The following is a 26385-nucleotide window of genomic DNA, read 5'->3' on the forward strand; positions in this document are numbered from 1 at the left end:
AATTTGCTTCCTAGCATCAACTTTATTACACAAACTTACAAATGAATATCGCTCATAAAAAATAACGTGGCTTGTAGAGAACTACTAAAAATAATAGATTTACTGCCACGAATAGACAGACACGTGTCGAAATTATATTTTTATGTATATAGTTCACATGTTTACGAGTCTGTCAGTTACGGTTAACGATTTTCATATTTTTGAACAATCTTTATTTTCATTATCTCAATTACAAAACCTTAACATATGCACTTATAAAAGGTATGATAGCCAAAAGAATAAAATAAAAACAAAAAAAGGAAAACAGAATTAATTGAATAATTCACATTATTCACTCAGTATCAGAATCACATTAAAAAAAATACGAACTGTAGTTGCACTTGTTTTTAGGCGTTAATTTAATATTTATCAAGTTTAGTATCTCATTTTTGTAAAAAGTTATTCATAGAAATATCGGTAAAACCAGTTTGAACGATCTAGCATAGAACGAATTTCTATCTACCCATTACTGATAGTCTAAAATACCAGATTTAAAGAAAGTAACTATGCTGTGCTAAATAGTGACTGATTAATTATTATCAATACATTTTCGATTGTTAAACATATTTGAATAAATTTGTATTAATTATTTGAACTATATTCGATCGTATATTTGTATTGATTTCGATCGCTTCCAACATTTCTCATAACTTTGATATGTTTAGTTATGAACTGCAAAATTATTATAGTACATAAGTACTACAATAATTTTGAACATTCTATATCATGAGCTACAAAACGAAACAAATAAACATAAAACGGATATCTGTGTAAATTTATAATTAAAACTCCTTCCTTCCTAAATTCATCCAGTTCATAAAATATAACACGTTGTTTAAAAAGGAACATCTAATGATGCCTTGAATGAACTACGGCAGCTTTTTAATCCATATGAAGCGAAAATAAACATATACGTTTATTGTAAACAATCAGTTTATGTACATGCGTATGAGTGGACGGTGTTAAAAAATGATTTTTATTTAATGCAGACGAAAAAGTTCCTATGTCATAATATTTAAGTACCTACATGCGTACATAATTGCCTTCTATATTATGTCAACAGTTTGTTTTTTTTTAATCTTTTTTAGAATATTTTAAAAACTTAAGTGGCACCTGAAATATGGGGTATTGCTGAAATAACTTTTTTATTTAAAAACAATTGATAAACATATAACCTCCATTTTGAAGTAATTAAAAAAAAAGAAATTAATTAGAATATATCTTGTAATTTAAATGTATCATTATCGGTTTTTCTATAATTAAAAAAATATATATTTAAAATAAGTCCTGCGCGCAAGCAATACGCATACACATATTGCACCCACGCGTTGACGTGACTCTGTTTACAAATAAATCATCTGGGCATTATATGATTGCGCCTGCTCCGCGGTACGCTTCCGGTGGGGTCATCGCACTCGACACGTGAATTATGACGTTAGATGCTGAGAAAACCTTCAGATTTATTCAAAAGCCTATCTGAGAACAAAATTACTATGTACAAATCTTTGTAGCAAAAGTTGCTGTGGGGCATGTCCAGATTAAATAGACCCATATAATTACTGATTTTAGTTATCTGAAAGTTGGAACTTTTACACAATAAAATATGTACCTATTTCTTGGTTTGCTAACACTATGTTACTTAAATTACTTGAATTCCAGTTAATGAAACTCAAAAAGCCTTCGTCTAAGTCTGGTTTAAAAGCGTGTTTTTTGGACATTCATAGGCTATAATACATTATGTTATGACTTTTAAGAGCGAAGCAATAATTAACGATTTAATAAATATACATCATAATTAATGACAGATAAAAATTAACTGTGATTATTTTTATTCATCAAAACAAGACTAAAACCTACAAATGACATTGAGAATATCTTAATAAGAAATAAGACACAAGTCGCTCTGTTCGATAAATTAAATTATTTTATCATTATAGGTAACTGAATTTTTTTTTTATAAAAAGGTTATCGTAACTCGACCTCGCTATCTTATTATATTAGGTACTAAGCGGTCTTCGCCATTTTACCCGCGTTTTTCTGTATTTAACTCGGTTTTTCTATTAGGCTTCGCTTTTACACATTTTTCATTGATGGTCCGTACCTATTCGTCGTTCGTAATTTAGCATAATAATACATAACCCATAGTCTTCCTCGATGAGTGGAAGGATCGATAACTGAGAGAATTTTTCAATTCCAACAACTGGAATTACTGGCGTCCTTGAGATTAACGCATTTAATGAAACAAACTCTTTCCCTTCGTAATAATCATACAAAGATAATACTAAGTTAATCCGCTGGTCGAACTTTTTATCAGGTTGTTTTTTTTTTCGGTCAGTATAGTTTTTTTTAATTTTCTTTTATACAGACCCTGTTTTGATGATGAATAGACACACATAAAATAATAATTACATATCCAACTTGGCGCAAACATTCAAAAGTCACGTACAATCAATTATGTTTATTTAGCTCGTTGGCGCAATTTGTAGTGACCCTGCTTTCGGCTCCGAGGGTTGTGGGTTCAATTTCCACCCCGAGTCTGGGTGTAATATAAATATTTATTTATATATTTATATATATTATTTATAAGTATGTTTATTGAAAAAAAAATATGTAGCTATATACCAGTCGGCTGTTGCCTATAACACAAGCATTAAGTTGCTTACTTTAGGAACAGATCGTGTGTGTATTGTGTAGATATTAATTTATTTATGTACATAATAATACGTGAAGCAAAAACTTTGTACGTCTTTTAACGAAAATTGCGCGAACGGAGGAGTATGAAATTTCAGACACTTATAGTTCATATTGAGGAGTGTAGAATGTTGATATATTTTTTAAATTATGCATAAAAATTACACTAAACAAAAAACATTATATATATATATATTTACTCTATTTAGGTTAAATGTTAAAAATTATAATTTAAATTAATTATGGTCGAATTTCGATCACTGGGCGACCACTTATATAGATTAATGCAGATATGCAGTAAGTTATTTAAAATTATCATGAATATATATACAAGAGACATCTTCATAAGATTTTTTACGAGTAATTTCAATAGGATTATTGCTGTTTGCTTTTAGCTGTGTTATCTATACTGTTATGGAAAGTATGTGTTAACGTTTGTTTGTTGACAAACTAATTGATTTTGATGAAGAATAATTTGATAGATAAAGGGTTTTAGGCGTTAAAATTTCTGATTTTGAGGACATTATAGATAACACTCGTGTTAAGTAATGAACTAGCTTAGTTCAACAACGGCTACAGAGGTTGAAAGAGATATGAAAATATGTAAAGGCAACGATGGTAGAAATCATATGCAACTCTATAAATATATCTAGAAATCTATGTACTAAAACGTTATAAAGAAAAACTCGCAAAAAACACATTAAAGATTGATCCATAGAGTAACAAAGTAAAATCACAAAGCAATGTCACGTGCCACTCCTATTTGAACAAATTCAAAATTTATCAAAAGCAGGTGACACTGAGAGAGATATCGTGTCTTAAAAGTAAATAAATACATAAAAGTATACAATATACCTTATGACAGCTCGTCGTTAATAGATATGACATAAGCGAATGTTGTACATATACACTTAGATTCGATGAAAAGTGCATTCACCGCTTTTATTAGTAAGTAGATATTGATAGCTTCGCCCTTGTCCTGTCGTTTATATTAACCTCTCTTGTTCGACTCAAATGATCGCTGGTTACTTTCTCCGATGCCGTCATCGTACTGATATGTATGAACTAATCTTTTGTTTACTGTGTAATTGAGATTATTAATTATTATTTATGTTTATGTAACATTGTAAAATATGATTTCTAAGTAATTTATATAAACAATATTTTGTTTAGTTTATTAGAATAGTTAGGGTGGATTAAATTTCAGCCCTTGCATTAGATAAAAGTCATTTAACTAGTAGAGATAGCTTTGAAACTTTAAAAATTATAATACATTGCCTATTACGAGAAATAGATTCATGAAAGTATAAACAAATTAAGTACATAATTAGTGTTTACTTAAACGATAGCTACATTTTTATTACATTAATATAATAATACATCAAATAATTATTAAGAGTATCTTGTTATAGACAGGTGTATATTTTAAAATTTATATTTATAGTAATAACACAATTTTACTCTCTGAGTTATCTAAACTTATTGAGTGTCTGTTTATAATATTAAAATAACCGCATTTACTAAATGAATATGAATGTTCACACGTTAAATATACCAAAATAACATTTTTTTACAATTTTTGTCTGTCTGTCTGTCTGTTTCTTCAGGCTAATCTCTGAAACGGTTGAACCGATTTTGACCGAACTTTCACTGGAAGATAGCTGATGTAATAAGGAGTAGCTTAAGCTACTTTTATTTTAGAAAATGTATTTAATCTGTAACTCTGTGAACTGTACAATATTTTTTTTTAATTCCACGCGGACGTAGTCGTGGGCACAGCTAGCAACAAAATGATAACAACGTCGTTTTAAAACGCAGGTACATACATCCGATTATTAGCATTTACATATTTATTACAGCGGAAATGACCAGACACCATAGACGCGTGTCAGTATTTAAGGAACAATAAAATACACCATCTATCTAATTAGATAACGTGTAAACAAACAAGACGAGATGTCCGGGTTTAAATTTCCTCAACTTTTATTTAGGTGTCCAGACACTGTGTTTACTAAAAATATATTTATATGTATAGCCGTTATAAAACTCCAAATGAGTCGTAAAAGGGCCAGTTGCAGCGCTAGGGTTATTTTTTTATTGAGATGCTGGGTGTAACGACCGCAAGTCAGCCCTTGGTAGGGTTTTGACCTGTAATAGTAACAAAGGTTACTAAGATATGTGTATACTTCTGAAGCTTATTAGCTGTTCCTATATATCAATGTAGAACCCTAATATTCAATATATAGAATGCCTCCTTATCTAGTAATTTTTTGATAAGGTAATTTTTAGGAATTTTGCTATAGTTTTTAAAAAAACTTTTAGTCAATAATTTACTACGATAATTTAAATCGTGATTAAAATTAATTATAATTCTTGAGAATTACAGTTTTACAAAATTGGTAGTACATAAGCAATTCGGGTCTGTTTCGGTCGAAAAAATTTTAAAAAAGAATTTCAACTGTTACTTTTTATAATTTAAATTGACATTTTTATGAGATGATAAAATTTTTATCATTTCTGTAAAGTGCAAGAACATAAAATCGTAATAACATTTTAATAAAGGTTCACTTAGCGTATCATCTTAGTTTTTTTATTTTTTTAATTTAATTAACACATGATTTTTTACTTAAGCTTAGTTAAAAAGATAACAGCAAACGATTTTTTTTTTACAATTACAATAAAAAATTATTCTTTCATTTGGTTACCTAGAATATTTAGTTAATACATTTATATAAATTTTAATATACTAAAGATAGGTATTACTAAAATAAGTTTTAATCAATTAATAATTATAGAGTACAATATATAAAGACTACTCCACTATTACTCCTCGACTACATCCACATAAATTCTTTTCAATTAAAATATTTTTTGTTATCAATTAATTTGAAACCAGATTCAGTTGAACTTAAAAATAGCTATCCCTATATTAAATATACATATGTAACTTTAAATAATATTTATATAAATAGCAATAAATTATGTGTACAATATGTTTGGTGTTGAAATGTTGTCTTTATAAACAAGTAAACAGGTGCCATCTTTCTAAACGGTCGCTTTGATACCGTATCGTGTTACCGAGTTTAACTTAACAGTTCTATATGAGTTTTATTTAACTTCCAACAAGCTCAGTTTTCCCTCATTTTAATTAAAACAAGAAGAAAACAAAGATTAGTAATTGAATTAGAAAATTATGTTAGAAAATGCTCCGCAAAGTTCATTATTAATATTAATAGTATTCAATTTGCTCTCTTTATATATTAGCATACATTTAATAAATATAATTTTAAATATGAAGGAATTAAACTAAACACATTTAATATTTGTCAAGCTTAGGAATAAAATTATTTTTGTGTTCTAAATTGCGGCAATTTTTAATATAAGTTACAAAACTTTAAAATATAAGAAATCAATTACAAGTACGCTTAAATATGAACGGTATTTAGCATTACGAAAACATTCGTAAATCATCAAAACTCGCAAAACGTAAACCAAAAGAAATATAAAACCGACTCACGCGCAGAAAAATAAACACGAATTTGCAACAAAATTAATGCTACATTAAGGTTCAATTGAATCGGAGCTCATTTTTGGACCTAATAATCTCGGGAGCCGAATAAAAATCGAAGAACGAAAATCATAGCATGCAACGTTGCGTGCGCACAGTAGCTATACAATCGCAGTTTTCTTCGCTGTTCTCATTATAAAGGTGCGTGTTACGTTTCAGATCGCTTTAATGGCTTCAACGAGGTATTTATTAGAAGATTTATCAATTTCTAATACATTTTACTGTATCACTATGGGTGTATATAATTATATATACTAATTTATAGTAAGACTAGCTGACCCCGCAAACGTTGTTTTGCCATATATGTTATTAACGCCCTTAATCCCCTCCCCCTTATAATTTAGGGGTTTGAAGAATAAATGTTATCTGATTCTCAGAACTACCCAATATGCACACAAAATTTCATAAAAATCGGTCCAGCTGTTTCGGAGGAGTATGGTAACTAGCATTGTGATACGAGAATTTTATATATATAAAAAATAAAATGAATAAAAATAAATATATATTATATATAAAATATGAACATATAACTTGTAGGATGCATTAGTTTATTTTCTTAGTGATAGCCGTGTGAAATTAATAACCATACCACCAAAACGACCGAGACAAAATATGAAAATGATTACCAATCCAAATAAAAAATAATTGTGCTTGCTCGCAAACGAAAAAAAACCGACTTCAATTATTACATCGACAAGTAATACAACGTAAGTAGACGAATAAAATTAACAAACGCACTAGTTGTCACTACAATTTTCGAGGGTTTCCCTCGATTTATCTGGGATTCCATCATCAGATCCTGGTTTCCTTATCATGGTATCACACTAGGGATATCTCCTTTCCAACAAAAAAAGAATTATCAAAATCGGTTCATAAACGACGAAGTTATCCCCGAACATACGTAAAGAAATATATACATGTCGAATTGAGTAACCTCCTCCTTTTTTGAAGTCGTTTAAAAAAATGTTTTTAAAGCTAGTTCCTATGACATATAACAAGAACGTAGCAGTAAACATAAACAAAATAATAAATTATTAAAAAAGGCAATGATATTTCTATTTAAGTTCCAAATCGTTAAAACAATAATAAGTCGGTCGTTGTTAAGTATATTTTTTTGCTTTTTGTATGTATCTATCTCTTTAAGGCTTTCCGTTATGTATGACAAGAGAAACAGTAACTGTTAACGTCAAAAATCTGATTAGTATCGAAATTTAGTGTAGGCGAAACTGCGAAACAGTAATATAAGTCTAGTAACGTAATAAAAAATTAAGCCGATGACGTATGAGCGTTTTTTGAGCGTGCACGTTTATGCGACGTCTTACCGACGTCTTTGCAGGGTGTTTGCGTTTATTTCGTAGCGTGTGAAGAGGTGCGCTGGGCTACGCAACGCAAACGCGCGCGTAGCACTGGCATGTAGCGAGCGTCAAAAAAACGCCCACGCTCAAGAAAGGCAAGTAGTTAAACTGCCTTAATAATAATAAAAATATGACTCTCGTTAAGCCGTTTTAATGCCGTTTAGCTTCTGTAATACGAAGTACAGAAACTATGAACTTTTTTCATTATGCCCGCGAGTTTAATGCGACTCAGTACTGAATGAAAACAATGAATTGTAAACCGATACGCGATTTATAGTTTTTAAACGATTAATGAAATAATGAATTTTTAATGTACGTACAATGTTTTATTTAGATTTTGGTTTGATAATTATTGTTTTTAGACCTTTGAAATTTTAGAAGGTACATATATAAAATTGAACTCTTTCTACACCTGAAGATTGTTAAATTCATACCTTTCATTTATTACATGAAAATAAAACTTCCTAATAGTTTCACCAGTGTTACTCTTCGTACATTTACACAGACAATAGTTTACAGTAACTTTCCATAGAATCATCGCTTTTTATTTAGAACTTTCAACAGGGTAAATACACGTGTCAATAAAAAACATATAAGACAATACAAAGTATTTTTGTAACATATTATAATAAATTGAGCTTTTATCAAGATATTATAATGTTATTATTATTATTAATAAAATTTGTGAACACGTACAAAGACACAGAAATTATTTGTCAGATAATTCGGAAAGTTTAGCTTCAGTTTGTGATATTTTTAGTTAATGTGGAAAGAGGTAAGTGATGAACGATGATAATTTAAAAGTGATTAGCCCAAATAATATGTATTTACATAATTAGGCTATGGGACTGTTTTTACTATTTATTATTTCCAAAAAAAAAATAATAAAAATAACAGAATCCTACGTTTTAAAAATTACTCAGTTTGTAAAACTTAATAAAACTCTCACATTTCATTGAAAAAAAATTCCAATGTAATATGTTAACACAAAGATTTAGAAGTTTAAAATATGAAACAAAGTTCTTGTAAAAAGTTTTAAATATGGTTATTAGTTACAGATGGAGAAAAAAAATTAAAAGCTTATTTTGATATTTAAAAAAAGCTACGCTAAGCAAGTGCTATAATTCATTTCAAATGAAATAAATAATTTTGAACATAACTGATCAGCGCCATCTAGTTAAACAAAATATACATCAAAACCAAAACCCAGTACTAAGCAAGATGTCCATACGCAATAGTAAATACGAATGAAATCCAATAAAATTACAATGTATACATAATCGACGCACAGACTCGGCTCAAGCCATCTATTTATAAACGGTTATGACAATAGTGAACTGTTACAGGATGCTGGGAGTGACCAATTTATGACCGGAACCATTTTATGAGACGGCTGACCGATTGGTACTTTTAAGGGATGAGGGTCAGAGCAGACCTATTTAACAGGAAATAGAACAATTTGAGGAAGATTTAGCTATTAAGGCATCATTATATATAATACACATCTATCGTTTTTTTTTAAATCATAGAATAGAATATACTTTATTGCACACCACAAAAAATACAATAATTAATCATTTGAGTATACAGGGAGTAATGTACAAAGCCATATACACATACAGACTACTGCATATAGTTGGTTATGAAAAAAATAATTATCGAAAAATTAATTTTTAGAAAAAGAAGGTTTTCGATTGCTAATTTTTTACTGTTAATTCAAGAAACATTTCTTGATTTTTTGTGGTATAATTTTTTTGTAGTATAGTATTAGATTAACTGTTTATTTAACTAATTTATTTATTTAAATTATATTCGTAATTGTTTATCAGATCTTTTCTTATATTTCAGCATTTTTAAATAAGCAGTGTGCATATTTTTTGACATTTAATTCTATTCTCGAAACGAAGGGCAGACGTGCCTTTAAGACAAACATATAAATCACTCAGAGCGAACGTGCTAAGTTAAGTTCGAGCAGTTTTTGCATTTCTGAGAATAATAATTGGACAGACGACCAATGGGAATCGCTATAAACTCGGTCTATTCACGTTGCAGGAACATTACTTATGTACTTCCTACAAATGAGACCGACAAGCACCTTTTAGTTATACCTACAGTATTTTTATTTGATTTAAGGTTTCTAGGTAGAATTTTATTATTCTATTGAATAAAAGTATCTTGTGCTGTAACGTGTGCATTCAAAATCGTTGTTTCTTAACTCTCAAGCAATTTTACTCTCGTTAAATATTTAATAATGTTAGTAAGCACTAAGTTATACATTTTTTACTTATTGAAATCTAGAAGGCTACTGAGTCTATTTCAACACGATTTTTATTATTAAAAATACATGTAATATATCACATTATGTCTTTTATCAGAGTAATAGCTACAAATATAAAAAAGGAGAAGCGAGGATTATGTATTCATGTACATAAAAATTTGTTCCCTCTCAAGGTTATGTGTACCAATAAACTGGCATCAAAAGGACTATAAAGCCACTTACACGAACTTTCATCTAACACATGTCCCCACAATGGTTTCCGTGGTACAATGCACCATTCTCTCGCCCGCATCCTGACCTCATTGTACACGCTGTCTTCACAAATCATTGGGGAAAATATAAAATAGAATGCTAAAACAAAAGCATTATCATATTGTTCGACGTGTGTGGCAGTTCGTTATGTAACATGTGTCGGCAATTAGATGCTTCGTATTTATCAGAATTATCCGCCAGGGATCTGTTTACGTTGTTTTAATATGATATTTTGTAGAGATTTATCGTTTGCGTCATATTTTATTAGCCTATTGTCTTAACATTTCCATAAAAATATGAGGGTATAAAATGAACAAGCGTACCTAACATGTTTCTGTACAATTTAAATATAGATGTAACTTTCTACATAATTATCTCTTTAAGCTAAACGTCTTTCAAATGTAAATCACAAATTAAATTCCTATAAGCTGATTTCAAAGTAAACAGTAAATCCTCAATGAATGCTTAGAAGTTGACATGTGAAAAACGCATTAAAATACCAAAGCTCGGAACATTCAATGATGGGAAACTAAAAAGGCTGTGAGTATTATTAGGTGACAAGGAACGAGATGTCGATTCATCAGTTCAAAGGCTTCCAACTAATGAATTAAGCGACAGCCGACTCGCCTCCTTGAGGCAGGACAAAATTGACTTTGACGAAGCAAACGAAGCCAAAATAACTGATCGTGTCCAACCCATTGTGCGTGATAAAATTAGAACGCTTGGAAATAAACACGTGGTGGCAATTATCGCAGCAGCGGGTTAAATGAGGCACCGTGGAGTCGTTAATGGGTACACTCGGTCTCGCTTCCGGCGTCGGAATTCTTCCCGAACCGAACGGACAGTGGACTTCAGAGGCGGAATACCCATTACCATTCATCATTTGTGTGATCAATAAACCTTGATTTAATTACGTTACGTTTCAAATTTAAACATACAAAACGAGCGAGTTTATTAAAGAATGTATTTTAAAATATGAAATAAATTAAATAGTGACGTATCCATCTCGACACAAATGATTTAAGAGACCGTTTCCTTTAGAACTGCAAAATACACTTCACGAACAAAGACTCCATTGATTCTCGTTCCAATAATAATAAAGTTAAAGTTATACATACGATTACATAGCTACGTTAATGTCACATCAATCAGTTTTCTTAAAAGACTTAGTAGATTTTTAAAGTTTATTTCTTAAAACATTTCGCAAGGTAAAGGTATTCGAAACCGAGCAAACATTAATCACCGCAGTCGGGCGAACCAACTACAGTCTTCATACATCACATATCCTTTGAGTGAAGCGAGTAACTCATTTGTTGAAAATCACCGTCCGGCTTTTATTAATGTCCGCCCTAATATTGTAAACGTCTCAATCCCTTTGATGGCTTCCTGTTCGTCATTTCGTAGTGGCTCATTGATTCATCTTTTTTACTCTACTATTATGTCCGGCTATATTAGATTAATGCTGTCAACTTGATCTCGCGTCCGTTATTGCAATATTAAAATTATATACATTAGTGAGAGTTATGTATCTTGTCCGTCATAATTATAATTCAAATGAGTGCCATCGTAATATATTTTAAACTTTTCTCAATTTAATAAATGTAAGAAATAAAAACTGGAATAAGAACAAAACATTTTCAATTGTATCACCTTGTCATCTACAACATTATCGTGTAGGTAAAACATAAATTTGAAATTAACTGTCCGCAATAACAAATAAAGATAAATAAACATATGTGCACAACATATTCAATGGTTGAATGTAATTAGTACATGAAAAGGTAGCTGTAGTTGTGCAATGAAATAGGCTCATGGCATGCACAGGGACAAATGCTTAATGAACCACTCTATTTTATGGACTAGTCCTATAAACGAACTTGGCGTTTCGGAACGGGCCCAGTGCACGAAACGGTCGTAATACTAAAGGACACTTGACTTACCGGCGTATATAATCAAATTACGCATACAGATGGATTCATGCGATATGAAAATACTTCGATAATTTCATAATAATAGCAGAAAATAATGACAGGATCTAGACACTTAAATAGCAATAAAATGTTAATATATTGAAGATAATACGAGGATACTCATGGTATTCCAAAATATAAAGAAATGCTGAGAAACTATAACGTTTTAACGGACTTTATATTATAACATTAAACTGTCAAAACCGAACGACAAGTTGTGGTGATAAAATATTTTTTATTGGCAGGTGTTAAGTTTTAACAGGAGTGCACACCATCAAAGTTTTAAAAATATAATTATAAACTACAGGCAAGGTGAATATAATATATGAATAAACTTACTGTGCGTGGTGATGATAATGCGTCGCGTGGTGCATGGCAGTCGCCGGGGCGCCAGGAGGTGTCGAAGCGTGAAAAGCCGCAAAAGCCGAGGGAAACTGTAGAGGTAGGAAACCACCGCTGCCTGCAGTCCCAGGACCTCCTACCGACTCCCGATCAGGCATTATTTAAAGTCCTAAAAATGTGTCATCACCTAGTCCCACTACACTAATCACTTTTTTAGTTTTATTATAAACATCACTGACAAGTTCAAACACAATGACTTCGGCACGAATTAAATCTTTTGTCAAGTTAACTCGAATCTCAGCAACTCCGGTTTCTTTTTCATCGTCATTATATTGTTGCAATCGATTTTTTCGCACATTATTGATTATAGAATTTTCTTGTTGACTTCACGTTCTTGCCTTTTTATCTGAAACAAAGAAATAATTAAACATTAATTATGTCTTCCTTTGAAATTCGGTGACAGTCTTAAATTATGCTTTATTTGTTATGTGTTCTGGGGTTAAATTATAAAATTTAAAAAGTGTTAAGGTTGCGTGACCCTTTTCTTTTGTACTGACTCTATAATGTCTATTTCTATGTAGGAAACAAGATATAGTAAATCTTCATAACGTTTTTGTTTCATTTTTAACCGACTTCAAAAAAGGAGGAGGTTACGTATGGAGGTTAGGTATGTTCGAGGATAACTTCGACGTTTATGAACCAATTTTTATAATTCTTTTTTTGTTGGAAAGGGGATATCCCTGGTGTGGTATCATGATAAGGAATCCAGGATCTGATGACGGGATCCTAGAGAAATCGAGGGAAACTCTAAAATCCGCATAACTTTTTACTGGGTGTACCGATTTTGATAATTTTTAATTTACTTAATCGAAAGCCGATGTTTATTTTGTGGTTACATTTAAATTTTATCGAGATCTGTTTACAACTTTTGGAGTAATCTTTGATAATTCGTATTTACTTTACTAATTTTTCGTCTACCTACGTTGTATTACTTATAATTGAAGTCGGTTTTTTTTTCGTTTGCCTGCAAACACAATTATGTCGTACTTTTTAACATTTAAAAATAGATATTTTTCTATGTATCATATATTTTTCTATATATAATAGATATGATTCTATAATATCTAATGTTTAAAACAATGACAAGTCATCGTCTATTACACAAGTCTTAGAATCTAAACTTTTAAATACGCAATGAGAAGAAGAGCACATTAACCTCAGTCTACTGCAAAAGTCGTTTAAGCATACAAAAACAATTATTCCATAATGAGTGCTCGCTCACATACGTATCCCAATTTGTTTACTCAAAACAAAATTACTGACAACGGAATGAGTGTTAATTACTGTTAAATCTTAACAAGCCGGTGGCATGGCAAAAAATCGAGTGACTAATTAATCGAAACAGTCCACTGGATCGTCATTATCACATACAGAGAAGTCGATTCAGTTCATGGGCAGATTTTTTTACACATTTTTGGAAATGATTAAATCAATCAAAGGACAAAATTTTTGAGACCTGTTTTCCTAACAAAAATTGAGTGGAAATTTTCAAGGTGTATATCAAAAACGAGACTACCATTCTTAATTGATGTAGGCTCATTTTGAGAGACCAAAATTTTATTCACATATCGTTCCTTAAAACATGAGAAAAAGTGTAATTTGTATTAAAGTTCCTTTGAATGCCTTATTTGGCAGAATTATGAAATCATATCAAGATTACCAAGTAGCCCCGTTCTGTAGATGGCGAACATTTAAATTCGACGGCTTTTTGTCGCGACAAGTTCACTTTTCACTCTTAACTTATACTGCCATTTTAAGAAGAGCTATCACAGAAAATTCCTGAGGTAATTAATGAAGATGTGATTGTTTCAAACGTGACTCGATCATCGTCCTCTTAATAAGGCACTATAAGCTAGTTACGTAATTTTAAAACATATCGATAGTCGATATAATGCGAATCGATGAAAAAGATTTACGATGTTTATAAAAGTTTGAAATTAAATTGAAAGTTAAATTGGCACGTACCGAATATCGAATTTTATTGACCATTCAAAAATCTAACTGAATTGTTTATTTTATATATTTTTTAATCAGATAAGGGTTTCAAGTTATTGAAAATAAACCTTGCTTTTGTATAGTGAACTTTTCGTGTAAAGAAAAAAGATCAGAGCTTTAAATAAACAATTATTTACCAATAAATATGTTCAAGTTACATACTGCATAATATTATTACTTAAAAAAGAAACTATTTTAGAAAATTAACTACATAATTATTAAAAATATTAAAATCATATCGATAAAATATCGTCACGTCACTACCCTCTAAAATGTGTGCCGTAATGCGCAGGCGCATGCCTCTCTCAATACGGCCCTTAATTACGATTTAATTGTTTTTTAGCCGACGAATTGTTTTGTACCTTCTTGGAATCGTGGTCTTATGGTGTTACGGGTCTCAGTTATTCTATATTTCATCATCGATTTTTTATTGACAGTTCGATAAACTGAGTACGATGTAACTGCCCATAAATATTTAGGTTAAACATAAAAATACTCGACATATTTTTTGATACTTGTATAATTGTAATTTGTGGAAATTAAGATGTTAAGTATTTAATTGTAAATTGCTTCAGAAATTCTTAAAACATCTGATTCTATCAGTGCGCATAAAGTGATTGGATATTCATTATGGTGTTCAGTATTTTTCCCAGAATTCCATCTTTAAATAAAAATATAAAAGTTGAAAATGTTGCTATTGTAAATATAATTTGTACTATAATATTATAAAAATTTCAGCCCGATGACGAGAAAACTTAGTTGGCATCATTTGCTAGAAAGTTTTCTTCTTTTTTAATAAAAGCTTTCATTGTATGTTGTTGCTATTTGTGCCAAGCCCTAATTTATGTGACAAGTATTTAAAAAAATATGTGTCATCTATGTCTAGGAAAAAAAACATGAACAATATTGATTGATGTGTTGGCGCAGTTGCAACCCTTTCTATTCCAGAGTTTTGGATTCGATTCCAGAGTTGTGGATATTATATCTGACTGTATGACACCATGAACTATGAACCATCCAACTACTGGCTTTGAAATACACAGGCTAAAGACGGGCAGCAGCGTCTTCGGTGCGACAAAGCCAGCCCTGCGGACACCAACCCGTCTGCCCAGCGTGGTGACTATGGGCAAATCACATGAGTTCACGCCGTTTTTGGCGTGAACTGAGGTAGGGCACAGCAGGAATTTCCTGCTCAAAATATGGAGCAGCCCGACTGGGGTAGTACCTCGACCTTACAGAAGATCACAGCAAAATAATACTTTTTTCAAGCAGGATTTTGTTCCTGTTGGTGAGTAAGGTGACCAGAGCTCCTAGGGGTATTGGGGATTGGGTCGGCAACGCGCTTGCAATGCTTCTGGTGTTGCAGGCGTCTATAAGCTACGGTAATCGCTTACCATCAGGTGAGCCGTATGCTTGTTTGCCGACCTAGTGACATAAAAAAAAGAACTTGTGGAGGCCTATGTCTAGCAGTGGACTGTGGTAGGCTGAAATGATGATGATAATGAGAAAAAAAACCGACTTCAATGACATCGACAAGTAATACAACGTAGGTAGACGAAAAAATAGTCAAGTAAATACGCATTATCAAAGATTACTCCAAAAGAAGTAATCAGATCTCGATCAAATTGACCACATGATAAATATCGGCTTTCGATTTAATTAAAAATCATCAAAATCGGTATATCCAGTAAAAAGTGCGGATTTTTGAGAGTTTTCCTCGACTTCTCTGAGATCCCATCATCAAATCCTGGTTTCCTTGTCATGGTACTACACTTAGGATATTTCCTTTCCAACAAAAAAAGAATTATCTAAACTATTCATCAGTTCCTCAGTCTATCAAAATCTAAAAAAATACTTCGATCCTCAGAAAGATTTAAACCATTTAAAAAAAATCTTCACGATCAGACTTCAAAGTGCACCACAATTCACATTCAATAACAAATCACTGCCAATTATGCGTCAAACGATAACCAAAGATGTTATAATGAAGCATTAGTCGTTTCTATCACGGTTCTATCCTCAACACTACATATAAGTCAGGTAGACAATAGTGACACTTATATTCTCATTAAATATGGCCTCTACTTGACGCGTTGTGTCGAGCACACGAATTGTCTTATTAAATCCGTCTCGATCGTAATTTATTCGCTGGTGACACGTGACAGTCGCGAAATAGACGTCGAAATAATTTCATTTATTTAATACACATAATTTTAATATTACATAGTATAATAATTGATATTTTAGTTTTTTTTTTTTTAGGTGAAGTAATTAATTTTGCTATTGCTTCTCAGTCATGCCAGGGCAATAAGACCATATTGTATAACGAGTAGACAGATAACATATTAAAACGTCTTTAAGCGATATGTAATTAACCAAACATAAGTTTGACTCAAGATTAGGACATTAAAATCTAATTTTACGTAATAAAATTATACTAACTCGAATATTAAATATAATTCTTTTGAAATATAGGCTATAATAAATCTTTTTATTTACATATTTTTAGGAACAAAAATTGTCTTCAAATAAGAGCATAGAACGAACAGTGACAACAATAATTTAATTAGTAAGACTTGGTTAGGATAGTAAAATATTTGATTTGATAGTCTGGTACAGTATTCTGTGAAAAACTACTTATTTTTTCCACTAATTAATTAATTAGCAAACCACTAATTAATTAGTTATCACACATCAACATATAAAATACTTTCCGTTAATAAAAATCAGATATTTAACATTTATAACGTAAAAACGTAATTACTTAATTTAAATAAACATTGATACGCCTAAAAGTGTAATAAAACTATTATTACTAATTAATTCTAAACGTTTTTCTTTAACTTGTAGGAATTATAATTACAGTAATATTAATTAATTAAAAAAATCGTTAATTACAATTAAAAACCAAATAATTATATCCCGACCAAAACAATAAATTAAACAACTGAATCAGAAATAGGTTAAATTGCCATAACTAACCCAGCACCTGACAAACCAATAGGCAATAACCCGGATAGCTTGAATAAATCATGTAAGGCACTCGAGACCGCGGCTAATCCTTTTCAACTTGACTTAACATTCGCGGTAGTTACCGTGTGGACATCCATAAATTACAATGAGCTCAACGCTGCTTGGGTCGAATATGGCCCTTGATCCAAAAGAGGCGCATACGTGCGCGTCCGGCGGGTTAGGGAATGTTGTCTAGTCGATGGAAGATATTTTTCGCAGTTTTTTTGTTGCGAAAAAAAAATATTTTTTCGTAATTAATAAAACTGAATTTAAATTTTTTTTGTAAAAACTGTTGACAATTAGGTTCTATTTAATTATTATTATAATTTTAACAATGTACCCACAATAGCTTGCATTGATCCATCCTTTCTGTCATTGATATTGACTTTACAGATTTTGTACGGATCATACAGATGTTTGTTTCTTGAAAGTTAGTGTTTGCTCCGGATATGAAATTTTCATTCCAGTGGGATTTTCAATTTGATATTTAACTTTTTTTTTCAAAATTACTTTGTAAAGAATCTCACACATGTATAGATCCCATCAAGTTTCGTGTACTTTTAGAAAAATAATAACAAATTAAGCTAACGAATAATAAGTCCACATGGACTGTGTAATTATAGTTGTTACTAGCGACCCCTTCCCGTCCATATTTTTTACACGATAAGTAATCACCAACATATCATATACTTAACCCTTCTTTGAAACATCTTATGGTATAAGTATTATTCCGAACAAAAAAACCTGCTCTCAATTTATTAGTATTGATTATTTATATCTTTAAATGGTGTACATACTTTAAACGTATATTTGTACGATTTGTCAAGCTAGCGAGTCCATTCACCGTTTCGCGTTCCGGAGTGTTTGTATCCTATCAGTTTACGCGTGCGTTTTTAAAGAAAACGTTAATATTTATGAGTTGACTAGACCCGTTACCTGACTTTGCTTAACATTTATGACAAAAGGGTCGCTTGATGTTATTACAACTAATTCTAGGTCGATATTCTTTTCAATTGTAAAATAAATATATGTTACACATTGTATTCATATTTATAGCCATAACTATAGTAGTTGAGGTATACGAAGCTCAATGAACTAGGATCTAGGTAATTCTAGGTATGTGTGTATGTATGATTGTATGTATGTGTGTGTATTTATATGTGTATATTGTTTACGTAAATATATTTACACGTTTTTGTCACAATCTGCCTGGAAGCCACTCTTTTATACCTTATAATACTTTGTTAAAATCTATGTGATGTGTATTATTTCTGTTTTGATGTACAATAAAGTGTATTGTTATGTTATGTTCTATATGTAAGTACTAAAATTTTTTTGACAGACTAATGTCTATATTTTTAATTAGAGTTATTAGCTTCCTGCGTCGCTAGCCACAATAAGGTCGTATGTAAGAAACAATAATAAAAATGTTAAAGCCTGTGGTTTTACTTACGTTCTAACACTATGATAAATTAATTAGCAAAAAGGTGATAATCCAAATTAAAATTTAATAGAAATAAGAATCATTTAGCAACACAATTTATTAAAATAATCTTTAAGGGTACATATAATATCTTGCTTATGTATATTATTATACTTATAACTAAAATATGATATGTCAATGCAATACTATTCGATTGGGAATACAGATTTCGCTCACAAAATTCTGGCAAGAAACTCAATAGCTCTTCATATAAAACTGACAGTCTAATATAATTATAAAAATATACGCTTCAGCCTGTAATATCCCACTACTGGGTATAGGCCTCTTTCCCCGCATGTAGGAGAAGGATCAGAGCTTAATCCACCACGCTGCTCCAATGCGGGTTGGCGGATATATTCCCTATTATATGAGTAACGATCGCTATCAGGTGTACATGATAACAACCGGACCGACGGCTTAACGTGCTCTCCGAGGCACGGTGGGGAGACCCACAAGGACTGCAGAAACACCCAGACCACGGCAAACACCTGTATGGCCAATACAAATGTTTGTCATGTGCGGTGATCGAACCCGCAACCGCCAGCGCAACAAGTACAATCCATGGCTGTAACCGTTGCGCCAACGCGGCGTAAATTATAAAAATATAATAACAATGAAAAACCCTAAAAAATAAAATGTACAAGCTATAACAGGCTACCCATAGGGGTTTGGCATTAACCCGCACAAAAGTTATACCGCGTAGGTCGTTAATGTTTTAATATATTGAAATGTAAGAAAAGATATATTAAATTAATTATTAGTTAATTTTACCCAATTTATAATATAAAACAATAAATAAAACCTTTTTATTTAAATAATTACAGCGTATCTCATTAATTCTCACCCTGATTAAAACACCATAAACAGTCGTACATAACAATAAAACGTCCATCGATATATCAATTCCCATTAAAACAAATAAAATTTATATATTTTCTGTAATAAAACAAACATAAAGCAGTCCCCAATAAATCAATGCGATCACTTCCAATCAAGTATAAAAAACAAGTAACCGTAATAAATAAATTTTAACTCGAAATTTTATTGTTCAAACCTTAAAATTCGGGATTGACATATTTTATGCCTCACTTCCTCTAACCGCGTCGGGAATTATAAGACAAATACGTCAAAATAGACAACAGTATTGGACGTGGAACGCAAAGAAATATAGACTTTGAAGTTTAAGAATTAGGGTTCTTAGAAATTTATTGTAAAGCAAATTTAAATTTGTAACGAAGGCGTCAAGTTATTAAGTAGTCGACGCTGAGGAGTAATAAAAAAAGCATCAAGTCGTATGGAGGTACAGTACGCATCTTTAATATGGGTGAAGTTTGGCGCCGAATTAATTAATTCGAGTGCCGACATTGTCAAAGTTATATTGATGTAGGCGATAATTTTGTCTAGACTTAAATACTAGCCATCCTATCAAAGTTTGGGATGCAAGCCACTTATTGTTAAGCTGTAACAAATTTTTTGTTTATATTTTGGTCGAGCCCAGTAACATAAAAAGTACTACAGTTGCGTCTGAAAGCCGGAAGCGATAACGCCCTTCTTTTTCATCCTTAATTCCTTTAATTCCTGTAGTCAGCAGTACACGTGCTGGTTACAAAATGGATATGAAAAGATTTTCTTTATGCTATAAAAATATTTGCACAACAAATATAGTCTAAGATAGAATTGAAGCCACGTCCTTTGGGATTAAAGTGTGGAATGAACAGTTGGTAAAATAAGCTTCGCCTGTAATATCCCACTGCTGGGCATAGGACCCTTTCCCCATGTAGGAGAAGGATCAAAGCTTAATCCATCACGCTGCGCCAATGCAGGTTGGTGGATTTATTCCCTACTATGAGTAACGATCGCTATCAGGTGTACATAATAAAAACCGGAACCACGGCTTAACGTGCTCTACGAGGCACGGTGTGAAGACCCAAAAGGACTGCACAAACAGCCAGACCACGGCAAACATCTGTATGTCCAATACAAATATTAGTCATGTGCGGGGATCGAACCCGCAACCGCCAGCGCAACAGCCACAAACCAGTGCTGTAACCGTTGCGCCAACACGTCGTCAAAATTAACTTACATAAAATTAGTCACTCAATATCTATTCCTAATTGTTTTAAAATTTTGCACATTTTTAACATTTTCAATTAACAACGCTAACTAAAAAAACAACAACAATCAAAATATTTAAACCGACGCGACGTCCTACATTTAAAATTCACATATTTTAATATCTGGACCATATCTCACTAAAAACATTTACTGAATTTTATTTGAATAGAAGCCAAATTGAAGTGCATTAACTCATTCCGAATCGTTGAAATGCTCTTGATACGGTTTATTACGCATCTCGATTGAAATATTTTTATTTTTGTCGTTATAAATATTTCTTCGCCTTGTACTTTGTATTTGTTTTAGGAATAGATGATGGAACGATGGCTCGTGTTATATTATTATACGTAGTTTTGTTTCTTTCGTCTTGTATGAATTTCAATTTTTACTATATAAAAGTATTTAAATATTCATATTATTTATCTATATATATAAAAATGAATGTCTATCTGTATGTCCCTTATAGAATCGTAAACTATGCATGCGATCATGTCATGATCTTCAGTAAAGTCTTGTGCATGTGCCCACAAAGGTTTTTGAGTTGGTACGACCAAAAAATAAAAAAAAGCATGGCAACGCGCGCAGGGCTATAAGCTCGTTTACGATAATTTTGTCTAAATAAGAAAGTACTATTTATTTTTTAAATGTATTTTTTTTCTAGTCTAAAAGAACCTTAAAAATGTATGAATTAAAAATGTATTAAAAATGTTTCAAATTAAATTCAATCATGTTGTCAATGCCTGCAACTTATTATTATTAGATTTAATATTGTAACACATTTAAAATTTAAGACATATTGTCAGAAGAGTTTCAACAATATTTAAAACGTGGTAGTCAACAGTCTCCAATATGGAAGTCACGTGCGGTCGCAACCAGCGACTACCTAGGAAACCTACTACCTACGTAAGGTATAGGTATAAAACAACATCATCGTACGACATTGACAACAATGTTGTTAGAACATAATTAATATTCGCAGCACCAGCCCCCACCTTTACCCACTTTCTACCAAGAATACCTTTTCGTCGAACCAATCTTTCGTCTACAAATCTACCGACAACACACATTGAATAATATCGTCTGTAATCAAGTGATTGTTATTACGAGTACGTCATTCGGACGGTATTTAAAGAGAGGTGTAAATTACTTAAACCCAAAACGAATACTAATTATTTACTAAAGTTATTAAATTATTTTATGACGTCTGCGTTTTAATGGCGGTTCATGTCTGAGGCGAAATCCTTAAGGCGGATATCCGTCTATCCATAGTGTCGATAGACAACAATTTTATTAAAAAGTAGACACTATGAATTAAATAGTTTTTTAATATTAATTAACAAAATAAATGAAGGAGAACATACACGTATGTACATCATAATTAAAAGTAGAGCAGAACGAGATTGGATTGGGAAAAGAGAAAAGCTCTCAAATTGACCAGCCCGCAATGGAGCAACGCAGTGAGACTTTTTCAAACACTCCATGTCATCGCGATGACTTCGAAGGTGACATAACATTACCAAATAAAACTGATTGATACCCAGTAATAAATATGATGTTCTATTAAAAGACTTAGTAATAAATTAGTTTCACAAAAGTTAATACTAAAATTACCTATTCCCACCAAACGGGGTAATCAATCGGTTCAGAGAATTTAGTAACAAAACCCATACCTAACTAGTAACGTTTTTTAACTTGAACGAGTATGTATACAAAAAATGCATTCACAGCATTCTTGGACAAAACCACATAATACAATTAACTCACTCGTGCGCGTGCGAGCTCTGCGGTTGAACAACTACAAGTTTTTTACACCCTCGAACTAACCAGTAAACTGTTAACCGCATGCGGCATACTAAAATTAAGTTCTACGTACAGACAACGAAAAAAACCCACAATTTATATAAAGAACTATGTTACACGTAAACGCTTATAACGAGTATGTAAGCTCTACTTAACGAATGCATTTTTTATCCTTTATGCGTCTTTACTTCTGAGTGAACAGTGCTTGAAATCATGAAACATATTAAGTACCTTAAAAAATCTTATTTGTATCCTATATTACAAAAATAGTTATTATTTTTGGTACATATTACCTGGATCTAATATTTGTTATTGAATTTCTTAGACTTTTTAGCATTTAAAATGTTAATCGGTGGTGGATCAGTGGTCGAAAAATAACATCATTATATTAAAACATTATTTATAAATCGTCTAATGGTGGAGTCATAATAATTCCATTTAGAAACGAAAACTAATAAAACCAAATGAGAAAAAAAAAGTCTCAATAAGAATCATAAGTAGTGTATGGTTTGCATCAGTGCGTAGTGTTTTTCTTTACATACAATTTACTGTGATAAGCACTAATAATGTACAACAAAAGCATAAATTAATTTATGAATTATTAAATAGATAACCGTATATAATGGTAATAAGTAAACAACGGATATCATCAACGGAACTTCTTATTTTGCAAAAAGCGGAAATAATGATCCTTTTTACATAAAGATTTTAATTCTAATGTCTTTATATTCTTGCTTAGTTATTATTTAACTAATTTATACTAATATTATAAAGAGGTAAAGTTTCTAACTTTGTTTGTGGGGGTACTCTTCGCAAAATACTGATCCGATCATGAAAATTCTTTCACTAACAGAAAGCTACACTATTCAGGAGTGACATATGCTATATTTTATTGTGATTGAACAAACAATTCAGTGAAAAATCTTATTTATTTTTTTATTATTTTTTTTTTATGACAAATAGGCAGGCATTTGACCACAATCTCACCTGATGTTAAGTGACGATGCGGTCGAAGGTGGAGCATGCCTGCCTAATAACAGCCTATTCACTCTGGCCTTGAAGGCACCCAGATTGTATCGTTCGGGAAACACAGACGCGGGCAACGAGTTCCATTCCTTAGCTGTGCGCATCAGGAAAGTAGAGCCAAAGCGTTTTGTGCGCGTAGGTGGCATATCGATGACATAAGGATGGAACGATCGACCGCGCCTAGTGTCCCGATGGCGGAAGGTTGTTGGGGGAATTAGATCGTGTAATTCCTTCGCACACTCACCGAAATATATTTTGTAGAACACCGACAGACGAGCTACCCTACGCCGATGATCGAGACTCTGCAACTTGGTGTCTGTCAGAGTAGGGTCACCTATGAGTCTCTTAGCTCGTTTTTCCACCGAGTCCAAAGTTGCCAGTTGGTATTTGGCGGATCCATCCCAAAGATGGCAGCAATACTCCATACAAGACCGAACTTGTGCTTGGTATAGTTGAAGCAGCTGTTCTGGAGTGAAGTATCGCCTGACCTTAAAGAGAATACCTAGTTTTTTTTGCTGCAGTTTTTGCTTTGGACTCGATGTGTTGCCCAAAGTTCAGATTGGACGATAGCTCTACACCGAGGAGCTGTAGGGAGTCGGTAATTTCTACAGAAACATCCCGGAAAGTCGGAGCCAGGTGTAAAGGGCTCCGTTTAGAGGAGAACGCACACGCCTGTGTTTTTGTAGCGTTGAACGTGACCAGATTGGCATCGCCCCATTTGGAGACTGCCTGGAGGGCGACGTTCAAGCGGCTGACCATATCCTCTCGACAAGACTGGATAACATCCTTACTAGCCATTGCACTCGAAAAGTATCTGTCCGTCACTGTGCAGTCGTCAGCGTACCCAAAGGTACCGGGAACGAGCAGATCGTTAATATGCAGCAGGAAGAGGGTAGCGGACAAGACTGATCCCTGAGGAACACCAGCGTCGATAGCCTTTTGGTCCGACGAGTACCCGTCAAGGACAACTTGTATTGAACGTTCGCTCAGGAAGTCAGAAATCCAAGTGCAAAGGCCAGGTGGAATACCATATGAAGAAAGCTTGCTTATAAGGCTCGCGTGCCAAACCCTGTCAAAGGCCTTCGAGATATCGAGAGACACGGCAAGTGCTTCGCCGTGTTTGTCAATGGCCTCACTCCAAATATGTGTGGCATACACTAGAAGGTCCCCAGTCGAACGGTGCTGGCGGAAACCGTACTGCCGGTCGCTGAGGAGATCGTTATCTTCCAAGTGGGCCAAGAGTTTGTTATTTAGTTCACGTTCCATAGTCTTACAGAGTATGGATGTGACCGAGATGGGACGGTAATTGACAGGGTCTGCACGACTACCTTTTTTGGGCACAGGCTGCACGTTGGCAAGCTTCCAAGACTTCGGCACTTTGCCAGTCTTAAGTGACAGGCGGTACAGGCGTGTAAGAGGTGGAGACAACTCAGGGGCACAGGTACGCAGGACTATCGCTGGTATACCATCCGGTCCGCTGGCCTTGTTCACGTCTAGAGTTTGCAGGATTTTAAGGATCTCTTTTTGGCGTATGCGTACTTCTGCCATAATGCAGTCAGCACGAGTTGAGATTGGTGGAGCTTTTCCTGCAACATCCAGACGCGAGTTCTCAGCAAAAAGAGATGCAAACAAATCCGCTTTCTCTTTTGCGGAATGGGCCAGTGATCCATCAGTCCTCAGCAATGGTGGAAGTGACGGCCGACAAAAGTTAGATTCAACGGCTTTTGCCAGGGACCAAAACGCTTTGCTCCCAGAAGGGTAAGAAGCTAGTTTGGCCCCAATGCGGCTGATATGGTTGAATCTAGTCCTGCGTAACGTCCTTTTACATGCCTTGGCGGCTTGGTTAAAAGCTTTCTTCAAATTCCGAGAATTTGGAGACTTGCGCGCTCGAGCTTCAGCCCATGCAGCGTATGCCGACCGCTTTTTGGCTTCTGCACGATAGCATTCCGCATCAAACCATGGGCGAGCTTTTCCATTCGTCGCTACGTCAGAGTATGGTATAAAATATTCCATACCCTGGCGTATAACCGCGGTAATGGCTTCAGCGCAGCTCGACGGATCATCAGAAGAAAAGCATACCTCTCGCCAAGGATAGGACGAGAAAAAGTGACGCATCTCATCCCAATCCGCTGCCTTATATCGCCACACCCGTCTTGGGCCACATGGGGATTCTTCGGGTGGGGAACAGACGGATATTGATTTTACCAGACAGTGGTCAGAAGTACCCAGTGGTGCAGAAACTGTTATTGAGTACCTGTCTGGATCAGTTGTTAAAAATAGGTCTAAGCAGTTGGCAGTATGAGAGTCTACGTCTGGTACCCTGGTAGCACAATTTACAAGCTGGGTGAGGTCCAGCGTCAAGGCTAGTTTACGCACTTCTCTCCCAGCATGGTCGGTCA

The 26385-nt window shown here is 33.1% G+C and overlaps 1 protein-coding gene and 1 long non-coding RNA gene across 2 annotated transcripts in view; both read right to left on the minus strand.

Annotated features, from left to right (window-relative positions):
• The window catches only part of LOC123666548 (transcriptional activator cubitus interruptus), a 69698-nt gene extending 57030 nt beyond the window's left edge, over window positions 1-12668 (minus strand). Inside the window, exon 1 of the mRNA XM_045600661.1 lies at window positions 12493-12668. Within this exon, the coding sequence (XP_045456617.1) occupies window positions 12493-12653 (161 nt within the window). The 5' untranslated portion in view covers window positions 12654-12668. The remainder of the gene's footprint in view (window positions 1-12492) is intronic.
• Window positions 12669-12810: 142 nt separating this feature from the next.
• LOC123666615 overlaps window positions 12811-26385 on the minus strand; it is a 65700-nt gene continuing 52125 nt past the window's right edge. Inside the window, exon 3 of the long non-coding RNA XR_006745293.1 lies at window positions 12811-12901. This is a non-coding gene — a long non-coding RNA (uncharacterized LOC123666615). The remainder of the gene's footprint in view (window positions 12902-26385) is intronic.

The sequence above is a fragment of the Melitaea cinxia genome, chromosome 26, assembly GCF_905220565.1.
Source record: "Melitaea cinxia chromosome 26, ilMelCinx1.1, whole genome shotgun sequence".
NCBI classification, from domain to species: domain Eukaryota; kingdom Metazoa; phylum Arthropoda; class Insecta; order Lepidoptera; family Nymphalidae; genus Melitaea; species Melitaea cinxia.